The 19,623-nt window shown below is 40.7% G+C and overlaps 4 protein-coding genes across 6 annotated transcripts; 2 read left to right on the top strand and 2 right to left on the bottom strand.

The window, feature by feature from the left end:
- The first annotated feature begins 687 nt into the window (after nucleotides 1-687).
- On the top strand, nucleotides 688-1,562 carry LOC108143651 (peptidyl-prolyl cis-trans isomerase Fkbp12). The gene is made up of 3 exons (XM_017268163.2): nucleotides 688-820; nucleotides 985-1,055; nucleotides 1,118-1,562. The coding sequence occupies exons 1-3, from the start codon at nucleotides 784-786 to the stop codon at nucleotides 1,334-1,336; spliced, it is 327 nt and encodes a 108-aa protein (XP_017123652.1). The 5' UTR covers nucleotides 688-783; the 3' UTR covers nucleotides 1,337-1,562.
- A 379-nt stretch (nucleotides 1,563-1,941) lies between these two features.
- LOC108143652 (protein lin-37 homolog) lies at nucleotides 1,942-3,033 on the bottom strand. The gene has a single exon (XM_017268164.2). The coding sequence runs from the start codon at nucleotides 2,930-2,932 to the stop codon at nucleotides 2,126-2,128; it is 807 nt and encodes a 268-aa protein (XP_017123653.1). The 5' UTR covers nucleotides 2,933-3,033; the 3' UTR covers nucleotides 1,942-2,125.
- A 443-nt stretch (nucleotides 3,034-3,476) lies between these two features.
- Nucleotides 3,477-16,321, top strand: LOC108143696 (putative uncharacterized protein DDB_G0271606). 3 transcript variants are annotated; one of them, XM_017268224.2, is made up of 6 exons: nucleotides 3,477-3,798; nucleotides 10,431-12,111; nucleotides 14,238-14,441; nucleotides 14,498-15,115; nucleotides 15,748-15,801; nucleotides 15,869-16,321. In XM_017268224.2, the coding sequence occupies exons 2-6, from the start codon at nucleotides 10,461-10,463 to the stop codon at nucleotides 15,895-15,897; spliced, it is 2,556 nt and encodes an 851-aa protein (XP_017123713.1). In that variant the 5' UTR covers nucleotides 3,477-3,798; nucleotides 10,431-10,460; the 3' UTR covers nucleotides 15,898-16,321. The 3 variants fall into 3 exon arrangements, with proteins under 3 accessions (XP_017123713.1, XP_017123711.1, XP_017123712.1); XM_017268222.2 differs by lacking the exons at nucleotides 15,748-15,801; nucleotides 15,869-16,321 and having other exon boundaries at nucleotides 3,478-3,798; nucleotides 14,498-15,655; XM_017268223.2 differs by lacking the exons at nucleotides 3,477-3,798; nucleotides 15,748-15,801; nucleotides 15,869-16,321 and adding an exon at nucleotides 9,519-9,787 and having other exon boundaries at nucleotides 14,498-15,655.
- A 238-nt stretch (nucleotides 16,322-16,559) lies between these two features.
- On the bottom strand, nucleotides 16,560-18,476 carry LOC108143697. Its single transcript, XM_017268225.1, has 5 exons — nucleotides 18,397-18,476; nucleotides 18,237-18,328; nucleotides 18,032-18,168; nucleotides 16,863-17,968; nucleotides 16,560-16,767 (listed from the first exon to the last, which is right to left on the bottom strand). The coding sequence occupies exons 1-4, from the start codon at nucleotides 18,419-18,421 to the stop codon at nucleotides 17,371-17,373; spliced, it is 852 nt and encodes a 283-aa protein (XP_017123714.1). The 5' UTR covers nucleotides 18,422-18,476; the 3' UTR covers nucleotides 16,560-16,767; nucleotides 16,863-17,370.
- Nucleotides 18,477-19,623: the final 1,147 nt, after the last annotated feature.

The raw sequence follows: 19,623 nt of genomic DNA, 5'->3' as shown, positions 1-19,623 counted from the left end.
ACGCACTTGAAAAATATTAAAACTTTCGAACACATAAAGTAAATTTAATCTAAAAATTTAAAAATTTAACACCATTTTCTGGATTTAAAGGAAATTTGCTTGAAGCCTCCATGTAAGCCGCTTATCCACAGCATTAAAATGTAATAGAAGCAGAAAAAAGTTATTCTTAAACCGTTTGATAGAGTTAAACCCCCTTTAAAAAATTAAGCTTAAGCCACTGTGACTTTTGTCGGATGGCTCTGTGGGATCATCAGTCCACCATCCATCTAATATCCAAACCTTTTCGCTTGGATGGGCTCAGTGGGACTGACCTATTAAACTTAAAAAGTCACTAAACATTAAATGTGTATTTAAACTAAATTAACATCTTATTATAGAGTTATTTTTTAAAAAGATTTTAGACGATAATAGCAACAACAAACAAATACATTGGTTTTATACGTTTTTTCCCAAAAAAAGGTCTTGTTGTCCTGAAAAATTGTAAGCGATCGACTTTTTGTAAGTACAGCTAATTTTTGTTAATTGTTACACAGTACATTCTCAAAATAACGACTTTTTCCACTTACATCTAGGCATTTAGTGTACACATTTGATATATGAAAGTATTTTGAAGATATATCTAGCTATTAATCGTACTTAAATCAATTGCTACATGTCCACCCTTAAACGATAGTTTCCGCTAAGTCACTATCGTCCACCACTAGCTGTCATTCGGCGACGCGACGGCCAGAATTCAACGTGCTTATTTTCCGCTCGGGATTTTACAAGAGAAAACTAATCGAAATGGGCGTACAAGTAGTTCCAATTGCTCCTGGTGATGGTGAGTACAATGCTAGAAATAGGAATTCACCCAAAAGATCCGAGGAATGCCGGCAATTTACTCTGTAACCTAAGCATTGCATTTTCGCGGTGCACAAGTCGGAAAATTACCCGCAACAATATAGTCGTCCCGCTCACACACATCCATTTTTGTAATCCCTGCAGGCAGCACCTTCCCGAAGAATGGGCAAAAGGTCACGGTCCACTACACCGGCACCCTGGACGATGGCACCAAGGTAGGTTCTACTTCGAGTCATAGAATCCCCCAGCTAACCGATAGCTCATTTTTATCGCCCAGTTCGATTCGTCGCGCGACCGCAACAAGCCCTTCAAGTTTACCATTGGCAAGGGCGAGGTCATCCGCGGCTGGGACGAGGGAGTCGCCCAGTTGAGCGTCGGCCAGCGCGCCAAGCTGATCTGCTCGCCGGACTACGCCTACGGCAGTCGCGGACACCCCGGTGTCATCCCGCCCAACTCCACCCTCACCTTCGACGTGGAGCTGCTCAAGGTCGAATAAGCGAGGAGGCCGCCTGTTGTGTATACCCCCAAAAGTGGCGGGGTTGCGGACCGGCGCACGGACGCCGAGCCGAAGAACACCAAAATCGGAACCAGAACAATCCAGCAGCATTTGCCAACCCAAAAAAAGATAACTCAAATCCAAGCTCTAAACTAGAACTAATTTAACCGCAATGGGAACGCATCTTCTACGCATACAAATAAACATTTATTCAAGTCAATGACAACAGATCGTGTTCGCCAATCATTCTGCAATTATCCTTTAGGGCTCTTGGAAACTTTTGGTACTAATCCTTCCATTCGGGTCTTATGCCGAATTTGCATTTTTAAAAATATAATATTATAAACCTTGTGTCTAAAATTTTCATTTCGATTAAATTAATATTCGAATTTATTTTGGTATGTTTTTTTTAGATGATACATATGGTGGATTTTTATTAAAACTAATTTCAAAACTACACAAAATATATAGTTTTTTCTTTCAAAATACTTTTGTATATGTACTTCCAGAAAGCAAATTGTTCCTAAATGCAGCATAGGTCTTGTTATAAGAAAGAGATTTTTGGAACATCTAAAAACATTTTAAAAAAACCTTGGAAAAATCCATAGTTTGAAAATAAAATTTTATTTTATATATAAAATGGAAAATCATATTAGAAATAAACAATTATTCAAGTCAATGGTGACAGGATCAAGCCTTATGATGATCCTTCCTAGATTCCTCTTGTAATAATCTGTCCTGTTCGTTTTGCGTTCCCCATTTCCCAACCAGATTCCTATGAATGCCTTTTCAGTTCTTGCAGACCACGTCCATAATCTGATCAATAACTTCAAAGCGCTCTTGCTCGTATGTCTGGGCATGCTTTAGCCAATGGCCGCGCACCTTCTTCCAGCGGGCCACATTGGAGGCCAGCAGATCGGCGGCACTAGCTCCCTCCAGAGCCTTCTCCCGCTTCTTGTCCTCCTGACCGAACTCCAGACGGGGCGGGATGATGGGCAGATCCGTGGACTTTGGCTGCGGCAACTGGGTGAGCACCTTAATCTCGCCACTGCGCAGTCTAGACAGGATTTCCTCACCGTTGTCCTCGCGTTTGGCGGCGGCCAAAGATCCATCCGTCTGAAAAGCGGCTACGGCGGGATTCCTGGGCTGATTGGCCATCCAGGCTCGACAAATCGGGTACAAGGGAGTTCCATCCTGGTACTTGGAGAGGTCCAAACTCCTTTCGAAAAGGCGCATCACATAGGACTCACCGGGAGCCTTCTGGGCGACTCCACCGCTGCCCGCGTTCTTCTTATAGAGCATTCTCCTGGCCTTGATGCGTCCTCCACTTCCGCCAATGACGATTCCCATAGCGGAGGTCGAAGCTGTGGCGGTGGCTCCAGCCGAGACCGCCTTTATCTCCGGCTCCAACTTTACCTGGTACTGGCGCTGCTGTTGCTGCTGGAGCAGCAACTTCTTCGAGGGACGACCCCGAATGGGCAGATCCGAATCCGCATCGTCGTCCGGCGGTTGGTAGCTCGTCTCCGACTTTTGCTCCTCTCGGCGTGACTCCCTCAAGCGCAAGGACATCTCCTTCTTCTTTGGTGTGGTCTTCATCTCTGCTGATCCCTACTTTTTGTGCAAAATTGAGGAAAAACAATTTCGAATGTCAAACTCGGAAATCAAACTGGATGGCAGTGCTATACAGCACTAAAACGCGAATCTGTTGTACAACACTGTGGAGTTCCGTCACGACAAAAAAAATACCTCTTAACTAAAAATACTAAAACGTAAAGCGCGTTATATTGTGAATTTGAATTTTGAACAAACATTTTTAAATTACCCGAACCTTCTGTTATTTTATTGGATAATGTGTATGCCTTTGCTTTTACACAATATGAATTTGATTTTGTAAAGCTTAATAGCTATTGATAAATTATTTCAATATATTTTGCTTACTTAAGGCATTTTGTGCATACAAAAATATGTAAATTATCCGGAATACAGAACGTAATAATAAATTTTAATAAAAGTATGTGAAAAAATTAAAAGCATTTTAAATTTTTTTTGGAAATGTTAGATTTTGGTATATTGGTAAAGTAATATTTTAATACTATTGTAATATTTACCAACAACCTTTTTGGTAAATTGATCCTCTTCAACTCTGGCCACACTGCTGTATTGTGATCGCGATCGAAAGACGTGAGAAAATTCGTATAATTAAGTTTAGTGCGACAAATAAATTTAATAAGCAACTTGAAACAAAGCCGAACTTTTAAGTTGATAGTTTGTTGAGTTCTGAGTGCGTGAGATAAGCGAAACGGAAACACGCCATCGAAAAAACCGAGCCAGAAAAGTGAATAAAGCGACTGAGTGAACGCACCAAAATATCGAAATCACAATATTGAATGCCAAAAAAACAAACAAAAGGTCGCGGGCAACAAAGAAAAGTCAGCGAACGTACGTGGAGTTTTAATTATTTGGTGAGTGCAATGGAAGGAAAAAGGATGCAAATTGCGAATCTCTGAATTTTGCTTCTCCTGCTGACACACACATACCACTCATGCGATTTGCACAAGTGTGGGTGGCTCTGCTCAGAGTGCAAATAACAAAATGTGAAAAATAACCCACACACACACACGAAGATCGTTGTGAGATAGTGCAACAAATAAAAGCAATAAATAAACACATTTAGACACAGGCAACAAGTTGTGAATTCGTTTTCCAAGGGGGAGACGTCTCCAAAGTTTCCCAATAGTTGGCTTTTCGAATCGATCTCGTTTTTTTATCTACTATTGCGTAGCTGCCAATGTCACCTGTTTTATGCGCTCTCCCTCCCTCTCTCTCGCTCACACACTGGACGTAGCTGGTTTTTATCTTGTGCCGTTAACACAGCCACTACGTGTCCCTTTCGCACTCGCGCACAGCATATGGCCGTGTTTGTGAAAGTGTGCAAGACAGCACGTAACTGTATGTTACCCTATACGTATACGTATTTCCGCCTGTTGATAACAGCTAAAACTCCCTCGAAATGGCCTTAATTCTTTTCGAAATATGTAAACGAATCGTTAGGGTACATCCCCCTCCCACTACCCTCTTCTCCTCTCCCCGCCCATTCGCCCACACTTCTTATCACAAAGTGCAAATATTGATTTTCTGTGTATGATTTGAGATTTTCTACCGCTATCAATAACAATTAAGCGGTTTATGTTTGTTGTTAATTCGGTTAAGTTTTCGTATTGAGAAAACAAGTTCACAAAATTCATACACTTGTGCGTTACAGAAAAAACATATTTTTAATAAATGTATAATTTAGACCTAATGTCAGATGAACAAATTTTAATTAGAAAAATGCTAATACTAAATACTTTGAAAATTCATTGCTGAGCACAAGGACTTGAACCCTGAATACAGTACGATCTATGTACCTACCCTATTACAATCGATTTAAATATATTCTCAAATCAAAAGACTATAAAAACATCGTTTAAATTTAAAATCGACCTTATATTTCTGCGTGCATATTTCAGTTTCTGTTCCGTTTTGCGCCTTTGTTTATGTGGCAATTTTGTTGTAATTGCGGGAATTTCCCGGCATTTGCACAATTGAGAGTGCAAAAATAAAGCCGAGAGAGCAAGCATCATCCGTTTACTAGTGTTATCTCTATATACTTATTTTATTTTTAACAGTAGACTCTCCCTTGGGATAACAATTAACTTTGAGGCATAAAGACATTGTACACAATCTAAAATTAACCCGTACTCTTCGAACATTAATTTTTCCAAATTCTTTATTACTAGATACTTAATTACTTTTAGTTAGAGCACTTACACTAACTTGAATTTTTTTTAATTGCTTTTATGATTGATGTCTGATATCTGGTATTATAATTTTACTCAAATATTTCAACGCAATGAATAATACATTTCCGAATCACAATTTTTATTTTATTAAAATCTGCTATTAATTTTTGTAAGCGTAGTTCACGACGATAGTCTAAACGGCTGAATAAAATGACTAGTGGGTTGATGCAAGTCTCGGATATACATATGTACTTTGATATTATTATTATTTCCTTTACTTTATGAGTACCTTTTTGAAATATCATGCTGACATGTTAGAGATTAAACGCTTTTCTGATTTAATGTTTATTCTCTCCCTGAAGGTTTGATCTGGAATAAATAATTGATGAATGACGACTGTATCTGTACAGTAGATACTCGCGCCCCCAACAATTATTTTTCCATCAATTTTAATACGTATGTATGTATATGTAACTTATCGCGTTCCACCATGAAACTGTGTTCATTTTTGGAAGGGGTCTACTCGTGTGAAATATGTATATGTGTATGTTCACTGTTGCGAGGAGACACAAATGTCGCGATAAGGCGGGCTTCCCCCCCGCAAAACCCCACCTCACCTGTTTGGATTTGGACACTGCCTAAATATAACTTTACTTTGATTATTTGCCCATTATTAAATCGAAAAGAGCGGCGGCCAGAGGGCCGATAATAAATAAATAAATAAACCTAGTACTCATACTCTTAATAGAATAGTGGGCGCAGGAGGTAGGCGAAGAGATCCACGTTGACTTTCTATTCCCGAACCCATCCCAAGTTCCATATCCCCTCCGATTCCGATTGCGATTCCCATGCCCATATTCCAATCTCGAAATCGGCAATGACGTCAAGGCCTGACGTCTGCAGAAAATTCCGCAAAACGCCTCTTCAAATTATTGGCGAGGCAAGAAAAGCAAAAGGAAATCGCCGAGCACCAAAATACAAATAAGAAATACAAAAAAATATTATTTTCGTTCCATTTTTCGTCTTTTGGTATTTTGTGTGCTGCTTCCATTTCATTTCATGTCTTTGCATTTGATTTATAATTTTCACAATTCACATACTTTTCGTTCCTCTCTCTTTCTTTTCATTTAATTTCCAAATCGTTTTGTTGTTTCAACGCAAAGTGAAAGTTGTTTTCCATGTTATTTACTGAAGACTCTTTTTGGGTTTTATCTTATTTTGCTAGTTCTTAATGTCCATATGTTTTGTGTTTCAAAACCAAGTTGAAGGCGCGGGAAGGATGCCTTTAGTACGTAGTTCCTTTCACAAACTTATTTTTGTATACAAAAATATTTTTGGCAATTTTTTGTTATTTATATATATTTATTTTTTGACATGCCAGACAGCGAGATTTCCGGTCAATATGCATCGATACCTCAAAGACTTTGAGGGCGCCCGGTTTCCATTCAACTGACGGAATGGTAAATCCCCAAGTCAAGCGAAGATTTTATCGGGCTTATGAGATTGATAGTCAAAAAGATTAAAAATTTGTTTGACTTTAAATTCGACTGGATTGGGAAAACACAAATAGCCTTCGTTCGAGATTAAATTAATTCAAATTTATTTTTTTGTTCATAATAGTGTAGAGTGCCGTCGAACATACCGAACAATCCATATTTGATGGCTTTCTTCGCTAAAAAATAATATATTTAAAATTATAAATTTGTATAATATATATATATATAAACTTTAAACTTTTATTAACTACATTTATAATGCGGATTATCTGTGTGATCGAATTTGGATTGTTCTCAGATGTATGAATATAAATATGTCGAAAATGCATAGGAAATTCCCAAAAGACAATTTCATGTAAATGAGCCCCACAACACGCGCTCACATCGCTCCCCATTTTTCCGCCTCCCACCACTATTTTTACAAAGGCATTTTAATGAATGGAAATTTTGCTCAAATAATTACAAGAGTTTCCCCTGCAGCAAATTCTTACTACCTCACAATCCAAAATATCTACACAATCGTGGGCTGCCATAATTTTAATGACTTTGTAAACTTTTTTGGTTGTTTTTTTTTTTTACTTTTGTATGTTTTGGCACACAGTAAGAACTTTTATTTGTTTTTTTCTTATTATTATTGCTCTTAGCAGGTTTTTTGTTTGTTTTGCGTGTCCTCGAAAAAAAACACAAAAAATAAAATACGATCTATAGAAAAAGACAAATGATCTTTTACCTGTGGAATTAGTATATTATTGAAACAGTGCGTAGCAAAAATATAAGTATCAAATTTTAGAAACAGAAATGCGGAAGTCAATAGTGGGTTTGTTTTAAAAAAATAATATAGTTTTTTATTTAAGTTGTTATATTCGTTGTTGGAAAACAATAAATAACTTGTTTATCTAATGTATTTGCGAAACAGATAATGATCTTCGTTGTTTCTGCTTCTCGTAACCAATTAAAAGTTTTGTTATAATTTAGATTTAAACATTCCCCACTAAAAAATGATAACATTTTTCTTTGAGCAATTGCGATTTTTAAAAAATGCAACCAAATTGCTCTGCACCTAAGCGTTTGTATACCAACTTATGAATTATTTTTTATACCTGAGAACCACCTCCAGATAGTCTACCTTTTAGAAACGTAACGCAGTGTACTTATGTGTTTGCATATGAACAAACCATATGTATCCATAGCACTATCATTCCACACGAGTACTCTCAATTTCTTATATGTGTATACTAGTGGCTGCGAAATATTTGACGTCGATTTCCGATTTTCTGCCTTGTGCATTCAGAGCTTTCAGTCTGTATGGGTGTATCTCTATCGCGTCTATCTGCCCTGCATATATCTGGCTAATTGTGAAGGTCGTTTACGTCTGCAGTCGATCGCCCCATTTTTGTTGTTGTTTGTCTGCCACCCGCTATAAGGCAAAAAAAAAGTGTGGGGGGAAAAAAAGTCAGACGAAGCTGGCAAACAAAACGAAGCAATCGAAAGAAAACACAAAATGAATTTTCATTGCCTCCCATCAACCCTCTGTCTGCCCCTCCCCTCAATTTGATCTCTTTTCCTTAAGAAATTCCTACCAAAAAAAAAAGGAGAACTTGTTTATATTTATACGCTAAATATTTTCAAATATCAGATCGCAATTTACGTGTTCCGCTCATCCGCCTATAAGTACCCCACAGAATGATGGTGGATTTTTATGGAACAACGAGAAAACCAAAAGACAAGAAGAATTGTTTTCATAATTTTGTGGGGTTTATCTTTAATGGCTTCTTAATGTGCCAGGCAACTTAAAAATGTTGTTATCACAGGCGAATAAATTCGTTTGCTTTGGTTTTAAAATAAATACCAACTGGAAAGTGGGAAATATAAATAAAGTTATAATTTATTATTTAGGTTTTGCTGTCCAATTTTAAAGGCGCCACCGCTGCGAATTTTGTGGTTTATATTTTTAATGAGTTATACATTTTTTCTATAGATTTTGTGTCTCTGACATGGTTTGGATTCGGTTTGTTATTTGTTTTTATTTATTGTGCCAGAAATAAGTGGAGCTGCGAGGGCGGTTCTAATACTTCGCTAAGCCATTGGCTAATTTAAACGATTTTCATTTTGTCGCTGATGGACAGCAATTAAATGTTTATCCCCCTTGATGGGTTTTCGTTTTTTTATTACTAATTTCCTTCGTCTTTAACTCTTTCACCTTAGCTAGCATATCATTAATTTGTTGCCTATAATTCCTTTTTTTTAGATTGTTTTTGTATGGACGAGGCTTTGTTGTTGCTGCGTTTTTTTTTTTAAATATTTCATTCAATTTTCGTAGCTTTGCAGTGTTAGTGTGAAACACCCACACAAAAATTTATTTTTATACAAGAGAGGCAAAGAGAAAGAGCAACATTTCTTCAACAGAATGGTATTGGTGTGGCAAAAATATTTAATGATTTAATTGATTCGTTACGGGCTCTTTTATTTTCCTTGCAATTATTCTGATAATCCCACCGTAACAAATTGTATTTGTTCCACGGTGCGTATGTGTGATATTTACCATTTTCATGTGCATTAGTTCGAATTTCAATAATTTTTTTTGGGAATAAATATCTATCTTTTGTTTATGCTCTCTCAAACCTTTCCCCACACACAAGCATAAATATATATTCCCTATTCTCATGATCAGTTCAAGATCTTTAGGCTTTTCATTCTCGCAAATGCCTGATATTTGTTTTTCAGTTCATCGCTGGCATTTAAAGCGTTCAAACGCGTTCAAAGCAAATAATAATATTGTGAAATATTCGAAATTATTCGCTGCGCGAGAACTGCGTGAGATTTTTGCAATTAACGAAATAAAATCATAAAAAATAAAATAATTTATCTTTTGTGCTAAACAAGACAAAAAAAAAAAAACAAAACAATTGATTAAGACCAGAAAAAAACGATGAACTTGATATTTATGCATTATATTGAAAAACTACCAAATTTTGGGGAATAAAAATAACATTTACTTAAATGAACAGAAATGAAAAAGTGTTTTTGTGATTGTGAAACGAATAAATCTAAATATCGCAAAAATTAGCATAAATATATTTCTAAAAATCGACCAAAAAACATATAGAGAAATCTCTTTTTAGTAGAGACACTATAGATTCTTACTTAAGATCGTTTTTCAACATTAAAAAAATGTAAGTTCGAATTTATTTAAATCATTTAGCGACGCTAAACAAATGTTACACTTTTAAAAGTAATATTTATTTGTTGACGGCTAACAAACTTTTAAAACAGTTAATACTAATCAGTTAAAATAATTAAAATTTTTTACGCACCTTTTTAAATTGCATAAAGTTTTTTAATAGTCTAGGTACGTATAAATGTATTGGTAGATTATGTATAGTATCATTGCAATACGGCGCCAGTGGTTTATCTATTTCAACCATTGATTGTGTTTACTATATAACGCAGCTGATTATTTATCTTCGCCATCCTTGACAATGGCCGAATCCGTTGGTCAGTCAAAGCGAGATATAGACAATATGGCACGGCTAGGGTGTGTCATAAATATTTTTAAATATCCCATGTCATTTCGGTAGAGAAATCTCACCGCCTCTGCTTATCCGCAGCTTTTTATTATTTCGAAAAAAAAAATAATATTATAAATGAAATAGAAAAGATGCTCTTAACTTGCTTAGTTAGTGTTCTAAATCGGGCAGTGGGGTAACCGTGAGTGGGTGAACCAAAAAATCGATTTGTTTTCCTCCCCCCCCCCCGTCCCCAGTAATTAAATTAGAGACAAGCACCTGACTAATGTCTGTTTATGCATTTCCCCAGGTCTCCAGCTGTGACAGATGATGGCCTAAAATGGCGGCTACACCACCAATGCCGCCCGGATCAAGCACCCACCAATTGAATGGCAAACCGATCGGCAAGGGCAATCCCCTAACCGAGGCGATCAATCAGCACTTTCTGCGAAAGAGCCAGAACCAGAATCAGCATCCGCATCAGAATCAGAACCAGAATCCAAACCCAAACCAAAACCCGAACCCGAACACAAACAGTCCCGCCAGTCGCAGCGGGAGCAATGAGCAGCTGGAGCTGCTGGAGCACCCAACGCATCCACAGCAAGAAGCCACCAGTGGCAAGGCCAAGCCGAGTTGTCATTGCACCAACATTAGTATTATGCACCTCTTCCATGAGATGAAGCAGGAGTTCCCCACGATACCCGATGCCATTGTGACGCAATGCGTCAATGAGAATTGCCATCAGCGCGACAACTGCATCCAGATGTTGAGGAAGGAGCTGGCCCTGCATCCCATCCCAGTGCAAAGCTATCCGGCCAAGGTGTTGCAGCAGCAGCAGCAGCAACAGCATCAACAACAACAGAACCACCGGCAGGCCAAGCCTCCCACGCCGCTGAAGCCGTCGCGAGTAGCACCACCGCAGCCGGAGTTGGGCCAGAGCAATGGAGAGGCCACGCCGCCAAGTGTTGGCAATGCCCAACCCAATCCGCCGGCCAGGCCACGACCCACAACGTTAAACCTGCAGCGGCAGTTTAGCACCCAGCTGCAGCAGAAGATTCAGCAGCGCCAGCAGCGGCAACAGCACGATCACCAGCCGCCCCAGCTGACGCCCACGTCCTTGAGCAAACCGCTGCGCCGGGCACCGCCGCTCCCGCCGCCGACCAAGCCCAAGCCCGGCAGCTTCTCCAACGATTCCTCCTGTCTCACCAGTCCCATGAGCTCCAGCGAATCGGAGCTTTCGCTCAACACGGTCCCCTTATCGTCACCAGTGACAGCGCCAGCGCCAGCGTCAGCGGCAGCGTCAGCAGCAAGCGTCGCACCAGTCCAACAACAACCCTCGCCCGTGCGACATCGCTCAGTCATTACGCTTCAACCGGAGCCGCCGTACGCGCGCGACTTTCGCAGCAGTGACTTTCCGACGCCGACGCCGCCGCCGCCGCTGCTTCCCTCGCCCAGTTCGGCAGCGTCACCCGGGTCCGCTGGTGGCCGCAAGAGCTTCACATCGCTCAACCTCACCTTGCGCCAGCCGACGGGATCGGCGCAATCGGCCATCGACATCACCGCTGGTCCGGCGCCCAGTGGTCAGGGCAGTGGTATCACCTACTCCAGTGTTAGCTTCGACGCGCGCCGCGGAACACACAAGAACTTTCAGCTGACGGTGACGGACGAGGGCAGCGTCTTCAGTGCGGGCTGCATCCGCCCGAGGAGGCCGTACACCGCCGCCGCCTGTGAGCCGGTGGCTAGTGTTCCGGCCAATCAGTCTCAGCCTCCGGCGCCCGCTGCAGTGGTGGCCGATGGCCTTGGTGACACCGAGATGACGTCGGACGTGTTCCCGTATCCCACGCAGGAGCAGAACCACATTGTGGCCTCCAACTACAGCCACAACCATGCAGCCAGCAACAACAACAACAACAACGGGATCAGTAGCAGCGTGGACAGTAGTCCCACCATGCCGCTCTACGAAGGAGTCCTGGAGGATTGCGATCGCGAGGGTAGGTTTACCTGTTATTTATGTATAAACATATATATTATATATGCAGCTCAGGAATTATTGATTCTATAAAGGCACATGTGCCAGTTCAAGTGTTTTTTTTTATGGCCATTTTCTATTGTTTTACTCTAGAGAAAGGTGTTGTAAACTGTAGAACAAGTTGACAAACCGAAAATGCTCAGTTAATCTACATTTATGTCTATCTGATTGGTTTCTCTGCAAGCAATCTTCTTGATTTTGATCAAACACATTTTTTATTAAGTCTGGTTTGGCATATAAACCAGCAGATATAAGAGCAAACAGTTGTTTAAATATTTTAAGAGAATTTCATCACAATATGCAATTCGCACAAATATTATTATTCATTTATTTTTTTTGCTAAATTTCACCGAATTCCCACCTGCAAACAACTGACACTGATCACTTTTTTATTTCTTTAAATATTTTAAATTTTAAATACATATTAAATTGACAAGAGTATGCGAACTTTCGTCAACTCAATTTGGACCTACACTCCACTCCTGTTATTATTGTGTTCCAACGCGTGTTGGATTCCATTGCTTATCGAGCCAACCAGACGACGTCGCAGTTGGGCTCCTCAGTTCGGTTATCAGGGAGCAGGTTTGTCCAATATTGTTTACACTTGATAAGGAAATTGAATTACGCCCCGAAATAGAATTAGCGGGAACTGGGCTGTCTTATGATCCGCAAACATGGAAAATATGGCTGACCAGCTTTATTGTCAGGGTTAAATGCCTTAAGGGAAGGGTTCACAAGCGCACACGTTCAAGGGTTTACCCGAAGTCAAGATCGATAAAGGGGGTGATTCAAGATAAGGGGAAACCAACAACACTTCCGAAATCACTTTAACAATAAAGGAAAGGCACCATATAATAGATGAAGAAACATATTGACGTCATAAAATGTGGGAAAGAGCCCGTTATCAGCAGGAGATAGTGCTTGCGCATAATGAAAAGTCTAGTAAAGAAGAGTCTTTACGGCGATGTATATAAACTAACACTTATTTAAAGGCATTTACCTGAAATTATTGATCTGTTGCATTTGAAATTCCCGCTTGCATCTTACAGATAAATACCAAACCTAATCCATATGGGACGCCCACGCGTTCGAAATGTTATAGATTGAAATGTCTTTTGTCTGGCTTCTGGCTTTGGCCATGTTTCCCCGTTTTGCCACCTTCCCCCCCCTTCTCTCACTTTTCACTTTATTTATACGCTGTTTGCTTTGGCCACTCTTTCTGCGACGTTTTCAATTTGTTTTCGCCGCGAGACATTCAAGTTCAGGGCGAAATGTGTGGGTGGGAAAACCAGAGAGAGAGAGAGAGAGAGACAAAGGAAAAACGAGCGCTACGGAAAACATCTCCGTTTGATCGGTTAGGGTATTAAGCATACGCAGCGTGGGCCCAAAAGTCACTTACACTTTGACATTTAATCACGCGACGCGATCACGAGAAAACACTTTAAATGTCGTTTAGATTGGCAAATCAATTTCCACTTAGAGGGAAATTTGGAATTACGGAATTTGGAAAAGCGACGACCATTAATGAATTAATTTATCAATTAAGATGCCAGGCGAATGCCATCTAATTATGTGCCGTATTTGGCCACATACACATACACATAGATCGCAGGGAGATCCCTTGGCCCACTGCCCTGTTGGCTATTTCCGTTGGAAATCTATCAAGCGTCTAAAAATATTCAAATGAACAGTCGCCCAAATCAAAACACAGAATGCATTTGAAGACTTTGTCTCTTCGTTTTTTGTTTTTATTTATTTTTACCTATTTTTCGCCGGAATAAATTATTATTAGATTGATTTTTGGTTGTGCTTGCTTGCGCATTTTCACTAAATTTATCTATTTAAATATAAATTCTGTTTATGAACCTCTCGCACTCGGTTGGTGGGGTTATTATTTTTAGCAACAAAACAGAGTAATAAAGTGTGAGGTATTAGACAGTAAAAATAAATCTAGCCGTGGGGAATATTTGCAAACGCCAAAGGCAATCACTTGTTGCCAGACCAAGGCATGCCCACCCGGACATTCCGATTCCGATGCCGATCGATTGATCAGTTTTCGTATGTATATCATCTCTATCTCTATTTCAGCCCATGCCGCCACCATCGAGCGGCAGAAGCATCGACGCGACAAGCTGGCCAATGCGCTGAGGGACAACAAGAAGAAGCTGCTGGTCCTGGAGCAGGAGATCAACATCCTGACCGAACCGGTGCCGGTGGGCGAATCTGAAAGACTGGATAGAGATATCATGCAACTGACTGAGGACTGTAAGCGGCTGCTTGACTGCATAAATGGTAAGTGCGTTTACTAAGCTCATGCATTCCAAGGTTAATCTCTGCGTTCCCCACAGAGCCGCCGGCGATGGACTCTGGTCCTGCGGCCAATTCCGCCATGCGCCAGCACCCCTCGTCGCCCAGCAATGCGCCCCAGCAGCAACAGCAGCAGCCACAGCCACAGCCATTCCCGCGCCAGCGCCAAAATGTTCGCGCTCAGCCGCCGCCCAATTCGTTGCGCCTGCACTCGGTGCCGGCGGCGCCTACCTCGCAGCCGTCCCTGGACTTCGGGCAGCACCACAGCAGTGCCCCGACCTCAGCCTGTCTGACGCCCCAGCTGCAGAGCCAGCAGCAGCAGCTGCAGCAGCAGTTTCAGCTGCAGCAGGAGCCGCCGCCCACGTACGCCCAGTACTATCAGTTCCAGCAATATCTGCAGCAGCAGCGCCAGCAGATCCATCAGCAACAGCTGCAGCTGCAGCAGCAGTTGCAACAGCAGGCGCAACAGCAGGCGCAGCAGCAGTTGCAACAGCAGGCGCAACAGCAGTTGCCACAGCAGGAGGAGGAGTTCCTGTCCGATTCCGATGTGGACGAGGAGGAGGAGCCAATGGACTCGTGGGCCTGCAACATGTGTACATTCCGCAACCATCCGCAACTGAATATTTGCGAGGCCTGTGAGAACGTTAGGATCCAGCCGGGTATGATACGCATTGTTCCTACCGGTGGTGGGGCCGCTGCTGCTGCTGCTGCTGCTGCCACGCCCCCCGGCAGCATTGAGCAGGCACAGCAGCCGCCCCAGCAACCGTACGCCCTGCATACATAACCCAAAAGCTGCTGCAAACGATCCCAAAGTTCTCTTAACATGCATGAGCTCGCTTCCGACTGTTCCTGCATGCTCGACTTTGACACTGTGATAGCATTTAAATTAGTAGGCGGCAGGCGGCTTATCCACTGCATGGCTCAACCTGACAAATGAAGACATGTCCGAAACGAAAACGAAATCGAAATCGAAATCGAGAGGACGGGAACGAATTGCTTAAGCGCGACCTGTTTAAATTATTCTATTTGATTTGTGTATGTACATACATATATGTATATTACTTGCAATCGCCTCAGCCTCAGGCCGTTAACTTTACCAATAACCCCTAACCGTTAAACTATCTTTAAGTCAACGAAAAACAGAGTTTACTATTTTTAGCCACCTTAAAAATAAATAAAGAACGTTATTTAAATATTTACACAAGCTTCGCACGTTGTTGTCTTACACGTTGATTGGTAAAACGCAAAAAATACATGTGTGTGTGGGCTTTGGCCAAATGTTTACTTTTAGCCCCTGTGCTGAGTCGGGAGGACATACACATAACACTCTCGCCAGGCGAAAATCGTGAGTATATAGCCCTAACCATCTGATAACAAATCCGAACTGATCGATTTCCGCCCCCGCTGTGCAGGTATTATACACTCCTGGATACTCTCATGACAGTCGGCCAAACGCTCACCATGAGAACATAGACAGCTCCAGAGATATATATCCTAATTATCCTATATCTTAATTACAACTCTATTTCGTTTTGTATTCGGTAACTTATCCTTAGGAATTGGAAAAAAATGTTAGAAAATATTTAGCCCAAATGCTGCTGGCAGCAACTATTGTATTTTCTGTACTAGCTAAGCCAATACCACATAATTTGAATCTGTAAGAAAAGACTTTTAGTAATGTCGCATCAACTGAAACTAGCAAATATTAATTGTAAAAAGGCCGTGTACATTTTCTAAATATTAAGCTGAGAGATAAATGAGTAAGCGCTTTTCTAAACGATAAATAGAAAAGATCAACTGGCAAAGAAAACTTTTGTAAGCTTTTTAAAAGGTAGCACATTTAATGAAACTAAATTGCAAACTAAGAGAATCCTGTGTGTTTTCTATTTTGTACTGGACCATTTCAAGAGGTAATGAAATATAGTCAAATATTTCCTACAGATTACAATTGAAACAATTACATATATAATTCAATTTGAAAGAGTGCAACTATATGCTCATACCTTTGCTGAATCTTTTTTAAATGCTAGTAAAGTATTTGTATCGGCTCTAACGGGTTTTAAAATCTTGTTATTCTAATTTTAAAATAAAGTGGTCAAGTAGTTCTTTTCGACACAAAATTAAAATATTTTGCAAACAGTTTTTAACAAATTTTCTTAAAGTTTTGAGCAGCATTGTTATGTTAACTAAAAGCAAAAATTCAATCCTCTTCGCTGGAGATCATCCCTCAGAAATAATTTTTTAAAGACATCTCAAAATCGAAAGCTGTGCATTTCATTTGAAGTATACCTTCGAACTCCGTTTTTGGAACCTTAAATAAAAAAAAAGTTGTTGTTTATATTTGAATTAAGTAAGGACTAATAGAGTTGGTTGGAAGTTCAACTGAGCTACCAAAATGATCGTTACCATTTCCAGGTGCTCCCCGTCCATAAGCGACCACAGTTCGATAGGCAACTTCCTCTGATTCTCATTGCTTGCGATTTCCCGGCGCACTTGGGCTACGATGTTACGTATCACACTTGCGTTCGGCTGGGAACAATATTCCAGCCGCAGGTGGCTCAATCTAGGGCAGACGCGGAACAGGTGGAGAATCGCTGAGTAACTTTCGCTGCGGTGCGTGTAGCTGAGTTTTTCCAATTTCTTTAGATTCGCGAGCTCCTTGAGCACATCGTCGGTCAGGACTGTGTGGAGCAGGTGTAGGACACGAAGTTCACCAAGCTTGGCAACTTGTAGAAGTTCTTCCCTGGGTAAACAATAAAAGCCAAGTACTTCAAAGTGCTCCAGCTGCTGCGACTTGTGTTCAACCAGTTGAGCAATAAGAACTTGGAACTTGAGGTCTTCATCAACACCGTCTATAAATTCGTTACTGCTGCTTATGGTCAGGCTCTTCAGGCTAGGCAATTGGGACACAAACTCAAAGGTTGTATACGGACCGGCTGTAATCCGAAGCACCGCCAGCGAAGGACAGGTCTTGCAGATCGAAAAGCGCTTCGTCGTCTATATCTGAGTTGGACAGCTGTAACTCCTCCAGCTGACTCTTATTGGCAATCATAGTGTGCAAGTGAAGACCGAGTTGAGGGTTGCAAATCACCTGTATGCTCCTCAGACTGCTGCAATAATCTCGTATGAATTCGGCCAGCCGTTCCGAGTGTTCCGTTTCAAAGTCACCGATCAGGGTCTGTATATGAGCCCCAAATAGTTGAAAGTAGTCTCGAATGTCCCATACGGTCAAGCGCCTGAATTGAATCAAGTCCAGAGATGTGTGCAGACTGGCTGAGGCCTGCAAGATCGCCCTAAAGCGCAGGCACGACCTAGCAAAACGCAGTCGATCTTGCAGTCCTAGCTTGGCCATAATGTGCTCCAAACAATCGTCATTGAGGGCCAAGATGGGCGACGGTCCCTGGTGGTTCACCTCTTCCTCAGGGGTTCCGTAGGCGTCCGGCTGCTCCCAACTGTCGCTGGGCTGTACCATGAATATGACACCATTCAACATGTGAGTGCTCATGAGGGCCCTGGAAATGGGTTTTTGCAAAACTGAGGTCTTAATAAGCAAGCAAGAAGCAAGTCACACTTACCTAGCCGCATCTTTATCGTTGGCATAAAGCACAGAGCCACTTTGGAACATTGATGCATCCATTTCAAACCGAACCGTCTGGATTTGCAGCACGTGTCCAAATTCGGCAAAGTGAGAGCACAAAGTGCTCTCCTCTAGCTGCAGCAAAAAAAAAATCGAATTTAAAAGGGATCTCAACTAAATCTGGACAAACACTAGCTATGAACCTTGGATGGGGCATCGCACCAGCATAATTTCCTTACGCGAATGTGATCCTCTGTGTAGGCAATTGAGTCTTCGAAGTAGTAGTTTTGATCCGCTGCAACGGTGAATTAGTTGTTTTACATATGTACAACATGTTTTTAGTAAGCCATTTGACTAACTTACTTGTACTGCTGACGAAGTATGCCATTTCTAATTGATAAATACGCAGCTATCGATTGACCAGCATGCATCTGTTTGGTTTTCTTTAATTAAGGGATTAATTAGAAATTGCTTTGTGAATCAAGTTCCAAAAAGAATACAGCAGTAGTTAGTAGTAGTAAGCTATGGATAATTAAAAAAAAAAGTTCTCAATGCACAATTATCTCAAACCGGATTACATATGGGAATTTAAAAATCTACAACATAACCGTTTCAATGTTTGGACCCAAGACAAAAAGACCTTCAAGACACTCGATGCAACATAGACATAGATTCCAGATCTAGCGCCTTCAAGGTTTTATGATGGAATATCTCTTAAAGTGGAGAATGTTTTCCATTTTCACTGTGATTACCGATTTCAATGGAAAAATGACTATGTAAATAACTTGTTTAAAACAGGAAACCTTTTGAATTGTAAAAGTGCCAAGTGATACCCATTACTCAATTTAACAATTTCTTTTTATACCCTTGCAGAGGTTATTATAATTTCAGTCAGAAGTTTGCAACGCAGTGAAGGAGACGTTTCCGACCGTATAAAGTATATATATTCTTGATCAGCATCACTAGTAGAGTCGATCTAGCCATGTCCGTCTGTCCGTCCGTTAATATGCAAACTAGTCTCTCAGTTTTAAAGCTATCTGCATGAAACTTTCCCAAAAGTTGTCTTTCTATTGCAGGTAGTATATAAGTCGGAATTAAAAAACAGCTAAGTTATAATTTTTTTCATTATTTTTTTCCGATTGTTCCTATGGGAGCTATATGATATAGTCGACCGATTTTGATGAAATTTAAACCGTAATTCTGAAATATTTAACTATTACTAAATGTCGAAGAACTAAAAAAAAAATTAAAAAACCTCAGAGTTATAATTTTTTTTCATTTATTTTTCCGATTGTTCCTATGGGAGCTATATGCTATAGTCGTCCGATCCGGCTCGTTCCGACTTATATACTACCTGCAATAGAACAATAGACAACTTTTGGGAAAGTTTCATGCAGATAGCTTTAAAACTGAGAGGCTAGTTTGCGTAGAAACGAACGGACAGACGGACATGGCTATATCGACTCTGCTAGTGATGCTGACCAAGAATATATGTATATATGTATATATATATAGGGTCGGAAATGTCTCCTTCACTGCGTTGCAAACTTCTGATTAAAATTAAATACCCTCTGCAAGGGTATAATAACA

The sequence above is a fragment of the Drosophila elegans genome, unplaced genomic scaffold (assembly GCF_018152505.1).
Source record: "Drosophila elegans isolate 14027-0461.03 unplaced genomic scaffold, ASM1815250v1 contig_758, whole genome shotgun sequence".
Classification (NCBI taxonomy): domain Eukaryota; kingdom Metazoa; phylum Arthropoda; class Insecta; order Diptera; family Drosophilidae; genus Drosophila; species Drosophila elegans.
Note: the sequence above shows the minus strand (reverse complement) of the source record. Positions and strands in the feature narration are given on the sequence as shown.

What these genes read in the sequence shown, in the direction of transcription:
- LOC108143651 (XM_017268163.2), top strand. Translation starts at nt 784, where the DNA reads ATGGGCGTACAAGTAGTTCCAATTGCTCCTGGTGATG. An exon ending in TCCAATTGCTCCTGGTGATG is followed by an intron (nt 821 to 984) that starts GTGAGTACAATG and finishes TAATCCCTGCAG; the next exon opens with GCAGCACCTTCCCGAAGAAT. An exon ending in CCCTGGACGATGGCACCAAG is followed by an intron (nt 1,056 to 1,117) that starts GTAGGTTCTACT and finishes TTTATCGCCCAG; the next exon opens with TTCGATTCGTCGCGCGACCG.
- LOC108143652 (XM_017268164.2), bottom strand. Translation starts at nt 2,932, where the DNA reads ATGAAGACCACACCAAAGAAGAAGGAGATGTCCTTGCGCTTGAGGGAG.
- LOC108143696 (XM_017268222.2), top strand. Translation starts at nt 10,461, where the DNA reads ATGGCGGCTACACCACCAATGCCGCCCGGATCAAGCACCCACCAATTG. An exon ending in GGAGGATTGCGATCGCGAGG is followed by an intron (nt 12,112 to 14,237) that starts GTAGGTTTACCT and finishes TCTCTATTTCAG; the next exon opens with CCCATGCCGCCACCATCGAG. An exon ending in GCTGCTTGACTGCATAAATG is followed by an intron (nt 14,442 to 14,497) that starts GTAAGTGCGTTT and finishes CGTTCCCCACAG; the next exon opens with AGCCGCCGGCGATGGACTCT.
- LOC108143697 (XM_017268225.1), bottom strand. Translation starts at nt 18,421, where the DNA reads ATGGCATACTTCGTCAGCAGTACAA. An exon ending in ATACTTCGTCAGCAGTACAA is followed by an intron (nt 18,329 to 18,396) that starts GTAAGTTAGTCA and finishes TCACCGTTGCAG; the next exon opens with CGGATCAAAACTACTACTTC. An exon ending in GGTGCGATGCCCCATCCAAG is followed by an intron (nt 18,169 to 18,236) that starts GTTCATAGCTAG and finishes TTTTTGCTGCAG; the next exon opens with CTAGAGGAGAGCACTTTGTG.